The sequence below is a fragment of the Eretmochelys imbricata genome, chromosome 8 (assembly GCF_965152235.1).
Source record: "Eretmochelys imbricata isolate rEreImb1 chromosome 8, rEreImb1.hap1, whole genome shotgun sequence".
Taxonomy (NCBI): Eukaryota; Metazoa; Chordata; order Testudines; family Cheloniidae; genus Eretmochelys; species Eretmochelys imbricata.
The window spans coordinates 75,302,856-75,317,245 of record NC_135579.1 but is presented as its reverse complement, the minus strand read 5'-3'; the positions used below and the strand labels follow the sequence as shown (position 1 = coordinate 75,317,245).

At 40.7% G+C, this 14,390-nt stretch overlaps 1 protein-coding gene across 2 annotated transcripts in view; it reads left to right on the top strand.

Annotated features, from left to right (window-relative positions):
• BTBD8 (BTB domain containing 8) overlaps positions 1–14,390 on the top strand; it is a 77,871-nt gene that overhangs the window by 47,865 nt on the left and 15,616 nt on the right. For both annotated transcript variants that reach the window (XM_077825286.1, XM_077825285.1), the window contains exons 10-13: positions 50–232; positions 1,020–1,157; positions 2,223–2,352; positions 13,952–14,013. In XM_077825286.1, the coding sequence (XP_077681412.1) occupies positions 50–232; positions 1,020–1,157; positions 2,223–2,352; positions 13,952–14,013 (513 nt within the window). The remainder of the gene's footprint in view (positions 1–49; positions 233–1,019; positions 1,158–2,222; positions 2,353–13,951; positions 14,014–14,390) is intronic.

Below are 14,390 nucleotides of genomic sequence, written 5' to 3'. Positions count from 1 at the left end.
ACTCTAATAGATAAATATTCTAATATATATTAATTACTTTTATTTTAAGAACCACAAGAATGCAGCTTCTCTGTTGATGGAAAGTGACTGGCTGCTCAGTAGTCTTCCCCAAGTGAAATGGTCTGAAACGGCTCTGGCCTTGGCATCTAGGCTTCAAGAAGAATGCATAACATTTATTGTAACAAACTTCCCTCATATAATAGAGAGTGAAAGTTTTCATATTTTCTTGCAGGTAAAATGCTCATGAGTTATGTTCTACTTTTCTCAAAACAAATGCATTGTATTATTACACTTTCTTGTATGGGGGTGGGTTCTTCCCAACAACTTAGGCTGTTAACTTATTCAGAATGATTTCAGTGTCACTTTACAAATACGTTTACATAAGAATGTAATATTAGGGCAGGGGTCAGTTATTAGGGCATAATTAATTTGAAAAAATTAAGGCTCTGATCCTATGTACAGTTACTTCAAGTTGAGCAAGCGTGGAGTCCCTTGTGTGGGACTACTCTTGTGTGTAAAGTTAAGCACATGCATAAACACACCATAAGCATGTATAGGATCCAAGTCCAAGGTAGCAGCACGGGCATGCCACAATGTCCATTGATTTTTTGAGTTGTAAATGTGCAGCACTGCTAAGGGTTAAGGGTTAATTGAAAGAGTTCCCTGCAGTGGTGTTTCCTGGTAAAAGCTTGTCTAATTTTACCCAGCACTGCATTTCCCTAATGATGCTCTGATGCGTCAACAATTAAAAATGGATATATCAAAACTGCCCTTTTTCTTCAGATTTGTATTCATCTATAAATTCAGCACCAGCTGCTTCTTCCTAAGATTTTTTTTGGCTCGATGATGAGATCTCAAAAATATTTGTAGCACCTTTTTTTGTGTGGAGAGAAAGGTGGAATGAATAAATGGGAAACACTGAACACCAAAGTCCCAGTGATCACTTTCTGTTGGGTGGTGTTTTTTGCATATGAAATACACATTTATTTTAAATGATTCCCTTTTCATTGTTTCCTTAGGCACAGGCAATGAGCAGCAAACCTGATCTTCTAGAACAAGTTTTAAAAGCAATTGAGAAAAACATTAGCATTGAAAACAGTTGCTTTCTTCTTATAGCTGTGAATACTTTGTTGAGCTCCACAAATGTGACGGAAATGGTAGGCTTTTCAGTATTAATAGAAAAAGAATAGCTCACAACACTTATTCCGTTATTTTTAACCTTTTTTTTTTTTTTTTTTTTTTTTTGGTGTAGGAGTTCAAATCAAGTTATGCAATTTGGGCTCTATGACCCCAGTACTGCAGCTGGATCCATGCAGGCTGTCCCTCACACCTGTGCAAAGTCCTGTTGAAAACACAGGACCTACTGGCATTTGTGTATAGCAACATTAAAAAAAAAAAAGAAAAAGGAAAAAAAAAGTACTTATCACTGCCTGTGGCAACACTAAGTGTTACAGGCTAGCAGCAATACCTAATAACGTCGTGGGTGGGAAGGCACTACTAATGTTCACTACCATTGTAAATATGTGACCGAGAAAGAATATTTAAAAATTAAATAACCTTAAATTTACTCTGGGGGACAGAGTTTATTTTTAATTAATTTACTTTAAAAAAACACTTGAATACGAGGGTTGCGTTTGCTTTTTTTCAAGCAAACTCTTCGGAGCAAGGACTGCATCTTCCTATGTTTCTGGAAAGTGCTACCATGTTCTGGGTGCTACCACAATCTAAATAATAAATTTTAAATAAAAATTGACTGTAATGTCATGAGTGACATGTGGATGATACTGATATTGAATGTTACCTGCAAAAAAATTTAAATCTTTTCTTAAACTACTGCAATCAAGTGCTATTATAGACTTACTCAGTAAGAGTGTGAAAATTTAATCAGATACATTTTTGTCCCCCAGAGAATTTGACCTTGTAGTGACAGAGCTGATAGTAAAAAGCTCTGAAAGGATTAATTTTAAAAAGGAATGTGGTGGCTTGTGATGCTTTAGCTTCTGTGGGAGTGGCTTAGTTTCAAACTGTATAAAATTATGGTGGAGTGAAGGGGACGACAATAAGCCCTCATAAACAGCATCTACATCTACTAGGTTATTGTAAAATATAAATGATGACATCATTGATCTATCTTAGGGAGTAAGTAGATTCTGAAAGGAATAATGACTGGTTGCTATGACAATGTGCCTCTCGCCAGCTGCTGATTTGTTACTTGAACACAGGGTTTTACGTGCAAGATCCAGGCTCTGCGTGATAAGCTGTGGATCTTCCTGGTTCAGTCTTTTTATGCTGTTCGTCACACAGAAAGCTGGAAGCTGATGAGACCAGATCATCAAGAGAAAATACAAGCAGGTATGCAAGCAATCAAGAACAGCTATCATTGCGTAATAATAGGGTCCTTAATATTAAAAATGTTGGTAGTGTTGGGGGCTGGTAACAAGCTATAGCATACTTAAAACTGTGATGCTCTTGCTTTTAAGGAAGTATTTTATAAATGAAAGCAAAGATAATATGCTTAGCTAGCTTCATGCCTGGAAATTATTTAACAGTGAGTTCTGTGAATATTTTCCTGGTTTTTATTTTTATAGATATGAAAAATGGAAACCTTATATGTAGGTTAAGTCTATTTTTGTTTGCAACTATTCTAAATTATTAAAAATATTGCAGTAGGCTTAAGGAAACCATTATCTATCTCCATTTTTAAGCAGATAAGCATTACAGAAGATTTTAATCTGCACAAAGCAGATTACTAATTCTGTGAATTCAGTTTCTTTCTTAACCAGTTGTTCATATTAATGTATACAGATTGTATATCTCTTGCATAACATCCATCTCATGTGGACTGTGAATAAATGTAGACGGCTTGACTTCACAATTGATTGTTATTGTGATACTGTATGTGTTGCTGCAGAGAGCCCCCAGGAAGCTGCATAGTGATCTCTTAAAATTTTAAGAGGCAGTACTTCAGCTTTAAACAAAAGGAGTTTGTGCTCTGAATGTTTCTGTATTTTCAAATATGTGGAATGAAATTTTGAGGGTGTGGAAGTGAAAATGGCTTCGGGGCCTTGGTTGAATATTTGCTTTGTGGTAATGCAGTTTTATAAAGGAAAAAATGTGAGACTCATTTGAATTTTCTTTAAAATTAGCTCACCTTTGATTCATAGTAAAAGGTAAAACATCCTAAATGTTTTATTAATGAAGACATTAAAATTGAGACTCTAATGAAAAATTGTACGTGATTATAGATGGATTTAATTTTTTATCCCTTAACATGTTGGTTGAAAGATGGATTATGTCAGTGTTTACAAGCATGATTTAAGGGTGTTACTAAATTATGTTTGACTGCTACTTTCTGAAAAAGGCTCATGATTTCATTCTTTATTATAAAGCACTTCAGTAACTTGGGAGGTTGCTTTCAGAAATAGAAGCATAATTTGGAGTATGTTCGGCATCTGATGTTCTTCTGTACTAGGGCTGTAGAGTAAAGTAGTACCTAGTCCGGTGTTCATAAAGTGGGTGTCATTCAACTCTCCATCTTAATAGTAGGAAAGTTATTTTGGTTTGGGTTTTTCAGAGTTATATAGCATTAATTCAGCTCTGATAGACTTCATTTTAACTGTAAACTATTAAGTTATGGAAAACTCTCACTGTAGGTTTTTATTCTATAATCAAAATGATGGTATTTTCCAAGAAGCATCTTCATTCTTACACGAGATTTGTTTAGGATCACAGAGGTCAAACAACTTTCATCTTGAGAAAATTTCAGGTAGTACTAAATTCTGAAAAGACCTAACCTTTGTAGATTAATATCCTAGGATAGGAAATACACAACATTAAGACAAGAAGGTGCTGTCTTTTTCTCATTCACAGCATTTCTGTGTTCTCCTGGGCACGAAGTTTATGGGAAAATTATATTAATATATTGGTGTATGTTAATGTGCAGAGTCATCACTGAAAAAATATTATATTCCTGTGGTGCCATTTTCAGCATCTTGCCTTTTCTTGCAGGATTTCTATACAGCTAAATAAAGATGCTTTGTAGAACCCAAAATTCTGTTGTTATATTGTGTGCTTTGTCCATATAAGTAAATAGTAGGATACAGCATGTGAAGAGTGAATGTTTGTTTAACCCATTTTTCTCAGAATAGATAAAAATTGCATCAAGCCAAAAGATGCGTATAAACAAAAATAAATCTTTATCTCTTCTCTCTGGGTACAGTATTTACATATTTCCTTTCTATATTGCACAAGCACTACAGATTTGACGGTTTCATTGACTGATGCCTCCTAGATGTTATACAGTAAAAATATTTATTAGTAGCTTTATTAATTCAATTATATAGCATTACACACCGTGCTTTACAAACATGGATAAGATGCATTCCTTGCCCTGAAAAGCTTACATAATGTCTTCCAGATAACTTTTAAACTAACATGTATTGCCTCAAGAGATGGTGTATATCTAATGCACATATGCAAATATGTGGAGACAACAACTTTTGACAAAGAACATGAGAATGGGTCAGACCGATGGTCCATCTAGGCCAATATCCTGTCTTCTGACAGTGGCCAATGCCAGATGCTTCAAAGGGAATGAACAGAACAGGGCAATCATCAAGTGATCCATCCCCTGTTATCCAGTCCCGGCATCTGGGTGTCAGAGGCTTAGGGACACCCAGAGCATGAGGTTGCAGCCTTGACCGTCTTGGCTAATAGCCATTCATGGACCTATCCTCCATGAACTTAATCTAATTGGTTTTTTGAACCCAGTTATAGTTTTGGCCTTCACAACATCCCTGGCAACGAGTTACACAGGCTGACTGTGAATTGTGGGAAGAAGTACTTCCTTTTGTTTGTTTTAAACCTGCTGCCTATTAACTTCATTGGGTGATCCCTGGTATTTGTGTTAGGTGAAGGGGTAAATAACACTTCCTTATTCACTTTCTCCACACCATTCATGATTTTATAGATCTCTATTTTATCCCCTTTAGTCATCTCTTTTTCAAGCTGAACCTTCTCAATCTTTTTAATTTCTCATGGAGTAGAATTGTACCCTTAATCATTTTTGTTGCCCTTCTCTGCACCTTTTCCATTTCTAATATATCTTTTTTGAGATGGGACAACTAGAACTGCACACAGTATTCTAGGTGTGAGCGTACCATGAATTTATATAGTAGCATTAAGATATTTTCTGTCTCATTATCTATCCCTTTTCTAATGGTTCCTAATATTCTAGCATTTTTGACTGCCACTCCACACTGAGTGGATGTTTTCAGAGAACTATCCACAATGACTCCAAGATCTCTTTCTTGAGTGGTAACAACTAATTTAGACTCCATCGTTTTGTATGTATAATTGGGATTAGGTATTCCAATATGCATTATTTTGCATTTATCAACACTGAATTTCATCTGCCATTCTGTTGCCCAGTCACCCAGTTTTGTGAGATTCCTTTTTAATTCTTCGCAGTCTGCTTTGGACTTAATGTTCTTGAGTAATTTAGTTTCAACTGCAAACTTTGCCACCTCACTGTTTACACCTTTTTACAGATCATTTATGAATATGCTGAACAGCACTGGTCCCAGTACAGATCACTGGGAGATACCACTATTTATCCTTCTCCATTGTGAAAACTGACTACTTATTCCTTCCCTTTGTTTCCTGTCTTTTAACAACTTGCTGATGCATGAGAGGACCTTCCCTCTTATCCCATGACTGTTAGTTTGCTTAAGAGCCTTTGATGAGGGACCTTGTCAAAGGCTTTTTGAAAGTCCAGGTACGCTGTATCCACTGGATCACCCTTGTCCATATGTTTTTGTTGACTCCCTCAAAGAATTCTAATAGATTGGTGAGGCATGATATCCCTTTACAAAAGCTGTGCTGACTCTTTTCCCTTTCGTGTTCATCTATATATCATTATTCTTTACTATAGTTTCAAGCAGTTTGCCTGGTATGAAAATTAGGTATGAAAAATCGCCTCTGGAGCCTTTTTTGAAAATTAGCATCACATCAGCTATCCAACAGTAATCTGGTACAGAGGCCTTGTCATAAATATAAAGGGAAGGGTAACTACCTTTCTGTATACAGAACTATAAAATCCCTCCTGGCCAGAGGCAAAACCCTTTCACCTGTAAAGGGTTGAGAAGCTAAGATAACCTTGCTGGCACCTGACCAAAATGACCAGTGAGGAGACAAGATACTTTCAAAGCTGGAGGGGGGTGGTGGAAACAAAGGGTCAGTCTGTCTGTGTGATGCTTTTGCCGGGAACAGATCAGGAATGCTCTTCATAACTCCTTAAGTTAGTAAGTAATCTAGTAAGTAATCTAGCTAGAAATGCGTTAGATTTCCTTTTGTTTGATGGCTGGTAAAATAGCTGTACTGAATGGAATGTATATTCCTGTTTTTGTGTCTTTTTGTAACGTAAGGTTTTGCCTAGAGGGATTCTCTGTGTTTTGAATCTGATTATCCTGTAAGGTATTTACCATACTGATTTTACAGAGGTGATTCTTTTACTTTTTCTTTAATTAAAAGTCTTCTTTTAAGAACCTGATTGCTTTTTCATTGTTTTTTAAAAAGGTTTTGTAAAAGGGGACAGCAGCAAGCATAACAAAGGGATCTTCCTTTTGTGAGCTGGAGTTTTCTCTACCTAAAGGCAGGGTAGTTAACCTCCTGCAGGGAAATTCACAAGTTTTTCACTGACCTGAACAGGTTGGTTTTTTTTTTTAGCTAAGAGCAGCTAGAGGATTTTTCTGTAGGCTGACAATAGCTATCACAGAACATAGGTATCAGGTTACAGCACAACTAAATTTTACAAGCCAGTTTTTTTTTTTTTTTTTAACACTCAGGTGTAAAGTTAGTTAAAAACAGAGAGGCTAAGATGACAGAACCCAAGGCAGAAAAAGCCAAAGAGGCTGCCAACAGGAGAGAAATGGAGGCAAAGGAACATGAAATGGAGGCTGCCCACAGGAGAGCTATGGAGGTAAAGGTAAAAGAATGGAAGCTTGCTGAGGAGGAAAAGGAAAAAGAGAGGAAGCATGCACTGGAGATGGAGAAGGCAAAGGCTTAGCAGAATATACAAACAAACCCGAGCAATCCTTCTCCAGATACCACTTCAGATCCCAGGAAGTTCCTCACCTACAAGGCAGGCGATGATACTGACGCCTTCTTAGAAAACTTTGAAAGGGCCTGCCTTGGGTACAGCATCTCTTCAGACCAGTACACGGTAGAGCTGAGGCCGCAGCTCAGTGGACCCTTAGCAGAGGTGGCAGCTGAAATGCCAAAAGAAGACATGAACAAGTATGAACTGTTTAAAACAAAGGCGAGAGTCAGAATGGGGCTAACACCTGAGCATTCCCGTTGGCGGTTCAGAGACCTAAGGTGGAAACCAGACGTGTCATTTACCCGACATGCTTACCACATTGTGAAACATTGGGATGCCTGGATATCAGGAGAAAGTGTTAAATCTCCAGAAGAGTTGCCCTTTCTAATGCAAATGGAGCAGTTCTTACAGGGTGTTCCTGAGGAAATAGAAAGATACATCCTAGATGGGAAGCCCACAACTGTAATCGCGGCGGGGGAGATTGGAGGTGGGTGGAGGTGGAGGTGGCAGAAAAGAAAAGTACTAGTAGCAGTTGGGGTGAATATCAGAAGGGGCAAACCGGAACAAAACAGGTGGCGGGAGGAGAGAGGAACAATCCTGGTCACAGTTGGAGCGGAGATCAGAAGGGACAACCTCCGACCTCACCCTACTACCGGGTACAGCCCAAGGCCCCAACTACACACCAACGAACACTCCAGACACCTTATCGTCCTGCCACACCATTCTCCAGCAACCCACCTCACCCCAGTGACCCATCAGCTGGACGATGTTTTAAATGTAACAAGCTGGGGCATGTAAAGGCCAGCTGCCCCAAGAACCTCAACAGATTATAGTTCATTGCACCAGAATCACACCAGAGGTCCTCAGGCCCAGATGCCTCCCAGATACCCTCAGAGTGGAGGGAAACTGTGAGTGTGGGCAGAAAGAAGGTCACTGCGTGGAGGGACACCGGAGCGCAAGTGTCAGCTATCCATACTTCCTTAGTGGACCCCAATTTAATCTACCCAGAGATCCAAGTAACAATTCAACCCTTCAAGTCCAACTCTTTCAATTTGCCTACAGCCAAGTTTCCTGTCCAGTACAAGGGCTGGTCAGGAACGTGCACTTTTGCAGTATATGATGATTATCCCATCCCCATGCTGTTGGGGGAACACTTGGCCAATCATGTGAAGCTAGCCAAGAGGGTGGGAATGGTCACCCGCAGCCAGGCTAAGCAAGCTGTCATGCCTAGCTCTGTTCCAGAAACTTCTACCAGGACCCGGTCAGAGGTAATGGAACTGGACCCCATGCCAACGTCTGCAACGGCAGAAGTGGATCCAGTCCCAGAGACCCAGACAGAGCCAGTCCCAGAACCGGCAGAACAACCAGCACCAGACCCATTGCCAGCACTGAATCCAGTACTTACAGCCCCAACACCAGAGGGCCCCACCGAACCTGCACTGGCAGCGGCAGATAACCCTACACAAGAGGTTTAGCTGGAGCCTGAAACCCAACGTAGTGCACCAGCAGAAAGCAGTTCACAGTCAACAGAAACAGCCCCATCCCCTACATCGCTTCCAGAGGGACCAAGTCTAGGTCCACAATCCAATGAGGAACTGATGTTTCCAGCATCAAGGGAACAGTTCCAGGCCAAACAGGAAGCAGATGAAAGCCTCCAAAGAGCTTGGATGGCGGCACGGAGCAACCCACCACCTCTCAGCTCTTCTAATCGATCCAGAGAATTAAAGGTTTGTCAGTTTACAGCCCAGGGAGGAGATGACGCTGAGTGGCCTGAAGGTATCTACTACGCAGGGAAAAGTGATGGTGGTGTAGAAGAGGTAAACATTTCCTTGATCCTTGGGCGTATGCAGCGACAGCAGATCAAGGAGCTGTGCACTAGCTATGCGCCGACATTCTCAGCCACCCCAGGACTGACTGAACGGGCATACCACTCCATCGACACAGGTAATGCTCACCCAATTAAAGTCCAACCTTACTGGATGTCTCCTCAAGCTAAAAATGCTATAGAACGGGAAATCCAGGATATGCTACAGACGGGTGTCATCCACCCCTCTGGCAGTGCATGGGCATCTTCAGTGGTTCTAGTTCCCAAACCAGATGGGGAGATACGTTTTTGCATGGACTACCATAAGCTAAATCCTGCAACTCACCCAGACAACTATCCAATGCCACGCACAGATGAACTATTGGAGAAACTGGGACGGACCCAGTTCATCTCTATCTTGGACTTAACCAAGGTACTGGCAGGTACCGCTAGATGAATCCGCCGAGGAAAGGTCAGCCTTCACCACACACGTCGGGCTGTATGAATTTAATGTACTCCCTTTCGGGCCGCCACCTTCCAAAGACTTGTAATGGTCTCCTAGCAGAATTGGGAGACTATGCAGTCGCCTACCTTTACGCCATATTTTCGGATTCCTGGGCAGAACACCTGGAACATCTACAAAAAGTCTTCAAGCGCATAAGGGAGGCAGGACTAATTGTTAAAGCTAAGAAGTGTGAAATAGGCCTAAACAGAGTGACTTACCTTGGACAATAGGTGGGTCAAGGAACTATCAACCCCCTACAGGCCAAAGTGGATGCTATCCAAAAGTGGCGTGTCCCAAAGTCAAAGAAACAGGGTCAATCCTTCTTAGGCTTGGCCAGATATTACAGGCGATTTGTACCACAGTACAGCCAAATCGCCGCCCCACTGACAGACCGACTCAAAAAGAAACAGCCAAGTGCCATTCAGTGGACTGAAGAGTGTCAGAAGGCCTTTAACCAGCTTAAAGCGACACCCATGTCTGACCCTGTACTAAGGGTCCCAGACTTTGATAAACCGTTCCTAGGTGCGTCCGAGCTTGGTGTGGGAGCAGTTTTAATGCAGGAAGGACCGGATCAAGAATTCCATCCTGTCGTGTTTCTCAGCAAGAAACTGTCTGAGAGGGAAAGCAACTGCTCAGTCAGTGAAAAGGAATATTACGCCATTGTCTACGCTCTGGAAAAGCTATGCCCATACGTTTGGGGACGGCGTTTCCACCTGCAAACCGACCATGCTGCGCTACAGTGGCTTCATACCGCCACGGGAAATAACAAAAAACTTATTTGGTGGAGTTTAGCTCTAAGATTTTGATTTCAACATACAACACATCTCAGGAGCTTCTAACAAAGAGGCTGATGCACTGTCCTGTGAAAGTTTCCCAGAATCAACTGGTTAAAATCATCCTTGAGATGTGGAAAATATTGTTAGTCTTTATATACTTGGTAGTATATTTAGAGGTGCATGTGTCTTATTAACTCTGTTTTCTCCTAGAGCTCCAGGAAGAAATCACAGCCAGTGTTTCACCCTATCTGTGATTTGGGGGGCGTGTCATAAATATAAAGGGAAAGGTAACCACCTTTCTGTATACAGAACTATAAAATCCCTCCTGGCCAGAGGCAAAACCCTTTCACCTGTAAAGGGTTAAGAAGCTAAGATAACCTTGCTGGCACCTGACCAAATTGACCAGTGAGGAGACAAGATACTTTCAAAGCTGGAGGGGGGTGCGGAAACAAAGGGTCTGTCTGTCTGTGTGATGCTTTTGCCGGAAACAGATCAGGAATGCTCTTCATAACTCCTTAAGTTAGTACGTAATCTAGCTAGAAATGCGTTAGATTTCCTCTTGTTTAATGGCTGGTAAAATAGCTGTGCTGAATAGAATGTATATTCCTGTTTTTGTGTCTTTTTGTAACGTAAGGTTTTGCCTAGAGGGATTCTCTATGTTTTGAATCTGATTACCCTGTAAGGTATTTACCATCCTGATTTTACAGAGATGATTCTTTTACTTTTTCTTTAATTAAAAGTCTTCTTTTAAGAACCTGATTGCTTTTTCATTGTTCTTAAGATCCAAGGGTTTGGGTCTGTATTCACCTATGCAAATTGGTGAGGATTTTTATCAAGCCTTCCCCAGGAAAGGGGGTGTAGGGGGATATTTTGGAGGGAAGATGTCTCCAAGTGGCTCTTTCCCTGTTCTTTGTTTAATACGCTTGGTGGTGGCAGCATAGGGTTCAAGGACAAGCCAAAGTTTGTACCTTGAGGAAGTTTTTAACCTAAGCTGGGAAGAATAGGCTTAGGGGGTCTTTCATGCAGGTCCCCACATCTGTACCCTAGAGTTCAGAGTGGGGAAGGAACCTTGACAGGCCTATTTAAGTCATAGGTTACATACCACATTTAGTAGTTCTGCAATTATATATTTGAGTTCCTTCAGAGCTCTTGGTTGAATACTATCTAGTTCTGGTTTAATTTATCAATTTGTTCCAAAATCTCTTTTGTTGATACCTCAATCTGGGACATTTCCTCAGATTTGTCACCTAAAAAGAATGGCTCAGTTGTGGGAATCTCCCTCACATCTTCTCTGGTGAAGACTGATGCAAATTCATTTAGATTCTTGGCAATGTCTTTTTTGAGTGCCCTGTCAGCACTTAGGTCTTTCTTGAGAGCCCCACTGATTGTTTGGCTGGCTCACTGCTTCTGATGTACTTTAAAAAAAATGGCTCTTTAGTTTTTGAGTCTTTTGCTAGTTGCTCTTCGAATTCTTTTTTGGCCTGCATAATTTTACTTTTATACTTAACTTGCCAGAGTTTATGCTCCTTTCTATTTTCCTCAGTAGGATTTGGCTTCTAATTTTTAAAGGATGCCTTTTTTGCCTCTAACTGCCTCTTTAACTCTGTTTAGCCATGGTGGCTTTTGTGTGTGTGTGTGTGGTCCTCTTACTTTTCTTTTTAATTTGGGATATACATTTAATCTGAGCCTCTATTATGGTGTTTTAAAAAAGTTTACGTGCAGTTTGCAGGCATTTCATTCTTGTGACTGTTCCTTTTAATTTCCATTTAAGTAGCTTCCTCATTTTTGTGTAGTTCCCCTTTCTGAAGTTAAATGGTACTGTGGTGGTCTTTTTTGGTATTCCCTCCACCTCCTCCCACCGCCACCCTCCAAGACATTAAGGATGAAATTTAATTATGTTGTGGTCATTATCTCTGAACGATTCAGCTATATTCACTTCTTGGACCAGATCCTTTGTTCCACATAGGACTAAATCTAGAATTCTCTCTCCCCTTATGGGTTCCAGGTCTAGCTGCTCCAAGAAGCAGTCATTGATGGTGTCTAGAAACTTTATCTCTGCATCCCATCCTGAGGTGACATGTATACAGTCAGTATGGGGAGTCATAGACTTTAATGCCAGAAGGGACCATCATGATCATCTGGTCTGATCTCCTTCATGTTGCAGGGCAAATCCACTTCTGTAATAGACCCATAGTCTCCTCCATGCATTGAGACCCTGCAATTCTTCCCATCTAATTGGTTCTGTACATGGAACTGGAAGAATTTCAGAGAATGCTACCATGAAGGTCCTGGTCTTTAATCTCTTACCTAGAAGCTTAAATTTGACCTGCAGGACCTCTCTCCTACCTTTCCCTATATCACTGGTATCTACATATACCATGACCACCGCCTCCTCCTGAGCACTTCACATAAGCCTGTCTAGATGTCTCGAGAGATCCACAACCTCGCACCTGCCAGGCAGTTCACCAGGTGGTTCTCTTGGTCATCACAAACCCAGCTATTTATATTTCTAATGATCAAATTGCCCATTACCTGTCTCTTGCTAATAACTGGGATTCCTCACCATCCCCTCTCCCACCCCACCCCCGGAGCGGTATTCTCAGTGCAAGAGGATACCATGACATCATTTGGAAGGAGGGTCCCAACTATAGGATTGTTTCCTTCCGCTCCAGTTCGATGTTCTCCTTCCAGGAGACTTTCATCCTCCTCAACAGCACAAAGGCTGTCAGACCACTCTGATATGTCCCAGAAAGCCTCATCTATGTACCTGTTAGTCTCCCTTAGCTTCTCCAGTTCAGCAACTTTGGTCTCAAGAGTCTGTACTCGGTCTCTGAGGGTCATGAGCTCCTTGCACTGAATGCACATACGCCACCTGCCCACAAGGCAGGTAATCATGCACGCTGCATTCAGCAATAAATTGAATAGCTCCAACTCTGCTGCTGGACTTCTGCCTGCTTCGTCTTTACTCTTACAGCTTTTTTCCCTTTTTTCTTTTGGAGGGCGGGGGAGTGCAGGTGGTTATTGGCCTAAGTTTAGAGAACATTAGGTATATCTGGCTCTCATGCTTCTTCTCTAAACTCCCTTGCAAAACTCCCCTGATCACTTTGAAGCTTGTTTTTTAAACCCCTGTTCTCTCTGACTAGCCTTGCTCCTTGGTCAGTGCTTAATGGATTCTAAAGGGATTAGGAATCAAAATTTCCTTAAGAAGCTCTCAGCCTTGCTTAGCAGGCTGCTAGGCTCAGCACATGCCCCCCAAACAGATCATACTGTATACTACAGTATATTGTTTAGTTGTTTTAAGAGAATAGATCTTTTATTTCAAATAGATGATGTTAGTACAAATGTATAAGTGGTTAGAACTAATTGAAAGTGATTGTTTTTGCACATTCCTATACACCCAGGATCTCAAAGTACACCGCAAAGATTTAATGAGCTACGTATATCAGAGATATGGAAGTATTATCCTTGTTTTGTAGATGGGGAAACAGAGAGATTAAGTAACTTGCACCCGGTACATAAGAAGTTTGTTGCAGAGTTCATTACAGCTATTGGCTCTCCTAACTCTGAATCCTGAACTCTAGACATAAAAATATCCTTCACCACTTAATGTTTTCCATTTTGCCAAAATAAATCTCCCCTGACTAGTTTTAGAACCACTAGAATTGTTCTCTGGCTCCAAAAGATAGTTCCATGAATAAGGGTGGCTTTTTTTCTCTCTCATGCTGCCTTCCCACTGATAATAGAGATCTTTTTTTTCCCCTATACAGCTGCTTTTGACAAAGGGGATGATCGAAGACTTGGCAAAAAACCTGTATTCACTAGTTCTCAGGTAAATGCTTAGATTCTTACAATTAAAAAAAATCAGAATCCTGTAAACATAACTGCTCCTTTTCATGGTTTATATTTTCAAAATAATGCAATGCATTGTGGTCTGTGTTTACTAACTACCGGTAGCTAATATTCAGCAATCACATCTTCCTTGTAATTCTAGTTGAGCCAATATTTTATCCATAATCTGTGATGTCTGTTATTAGAGCATTTTAGATTTTGATGCGGGTTTACAGGAGTCCATGCTTTCAAATAGTTGGGGCCAAACAGAAGAGAGGAATTTGTGTTCAGAAGTTATTGCAGACTTCCCTGTTGGTGTATAATAATAAAGCTGTGATCTCAAGTTTGGAAAACAAGTGGTCTGCTACTGAGCTAATG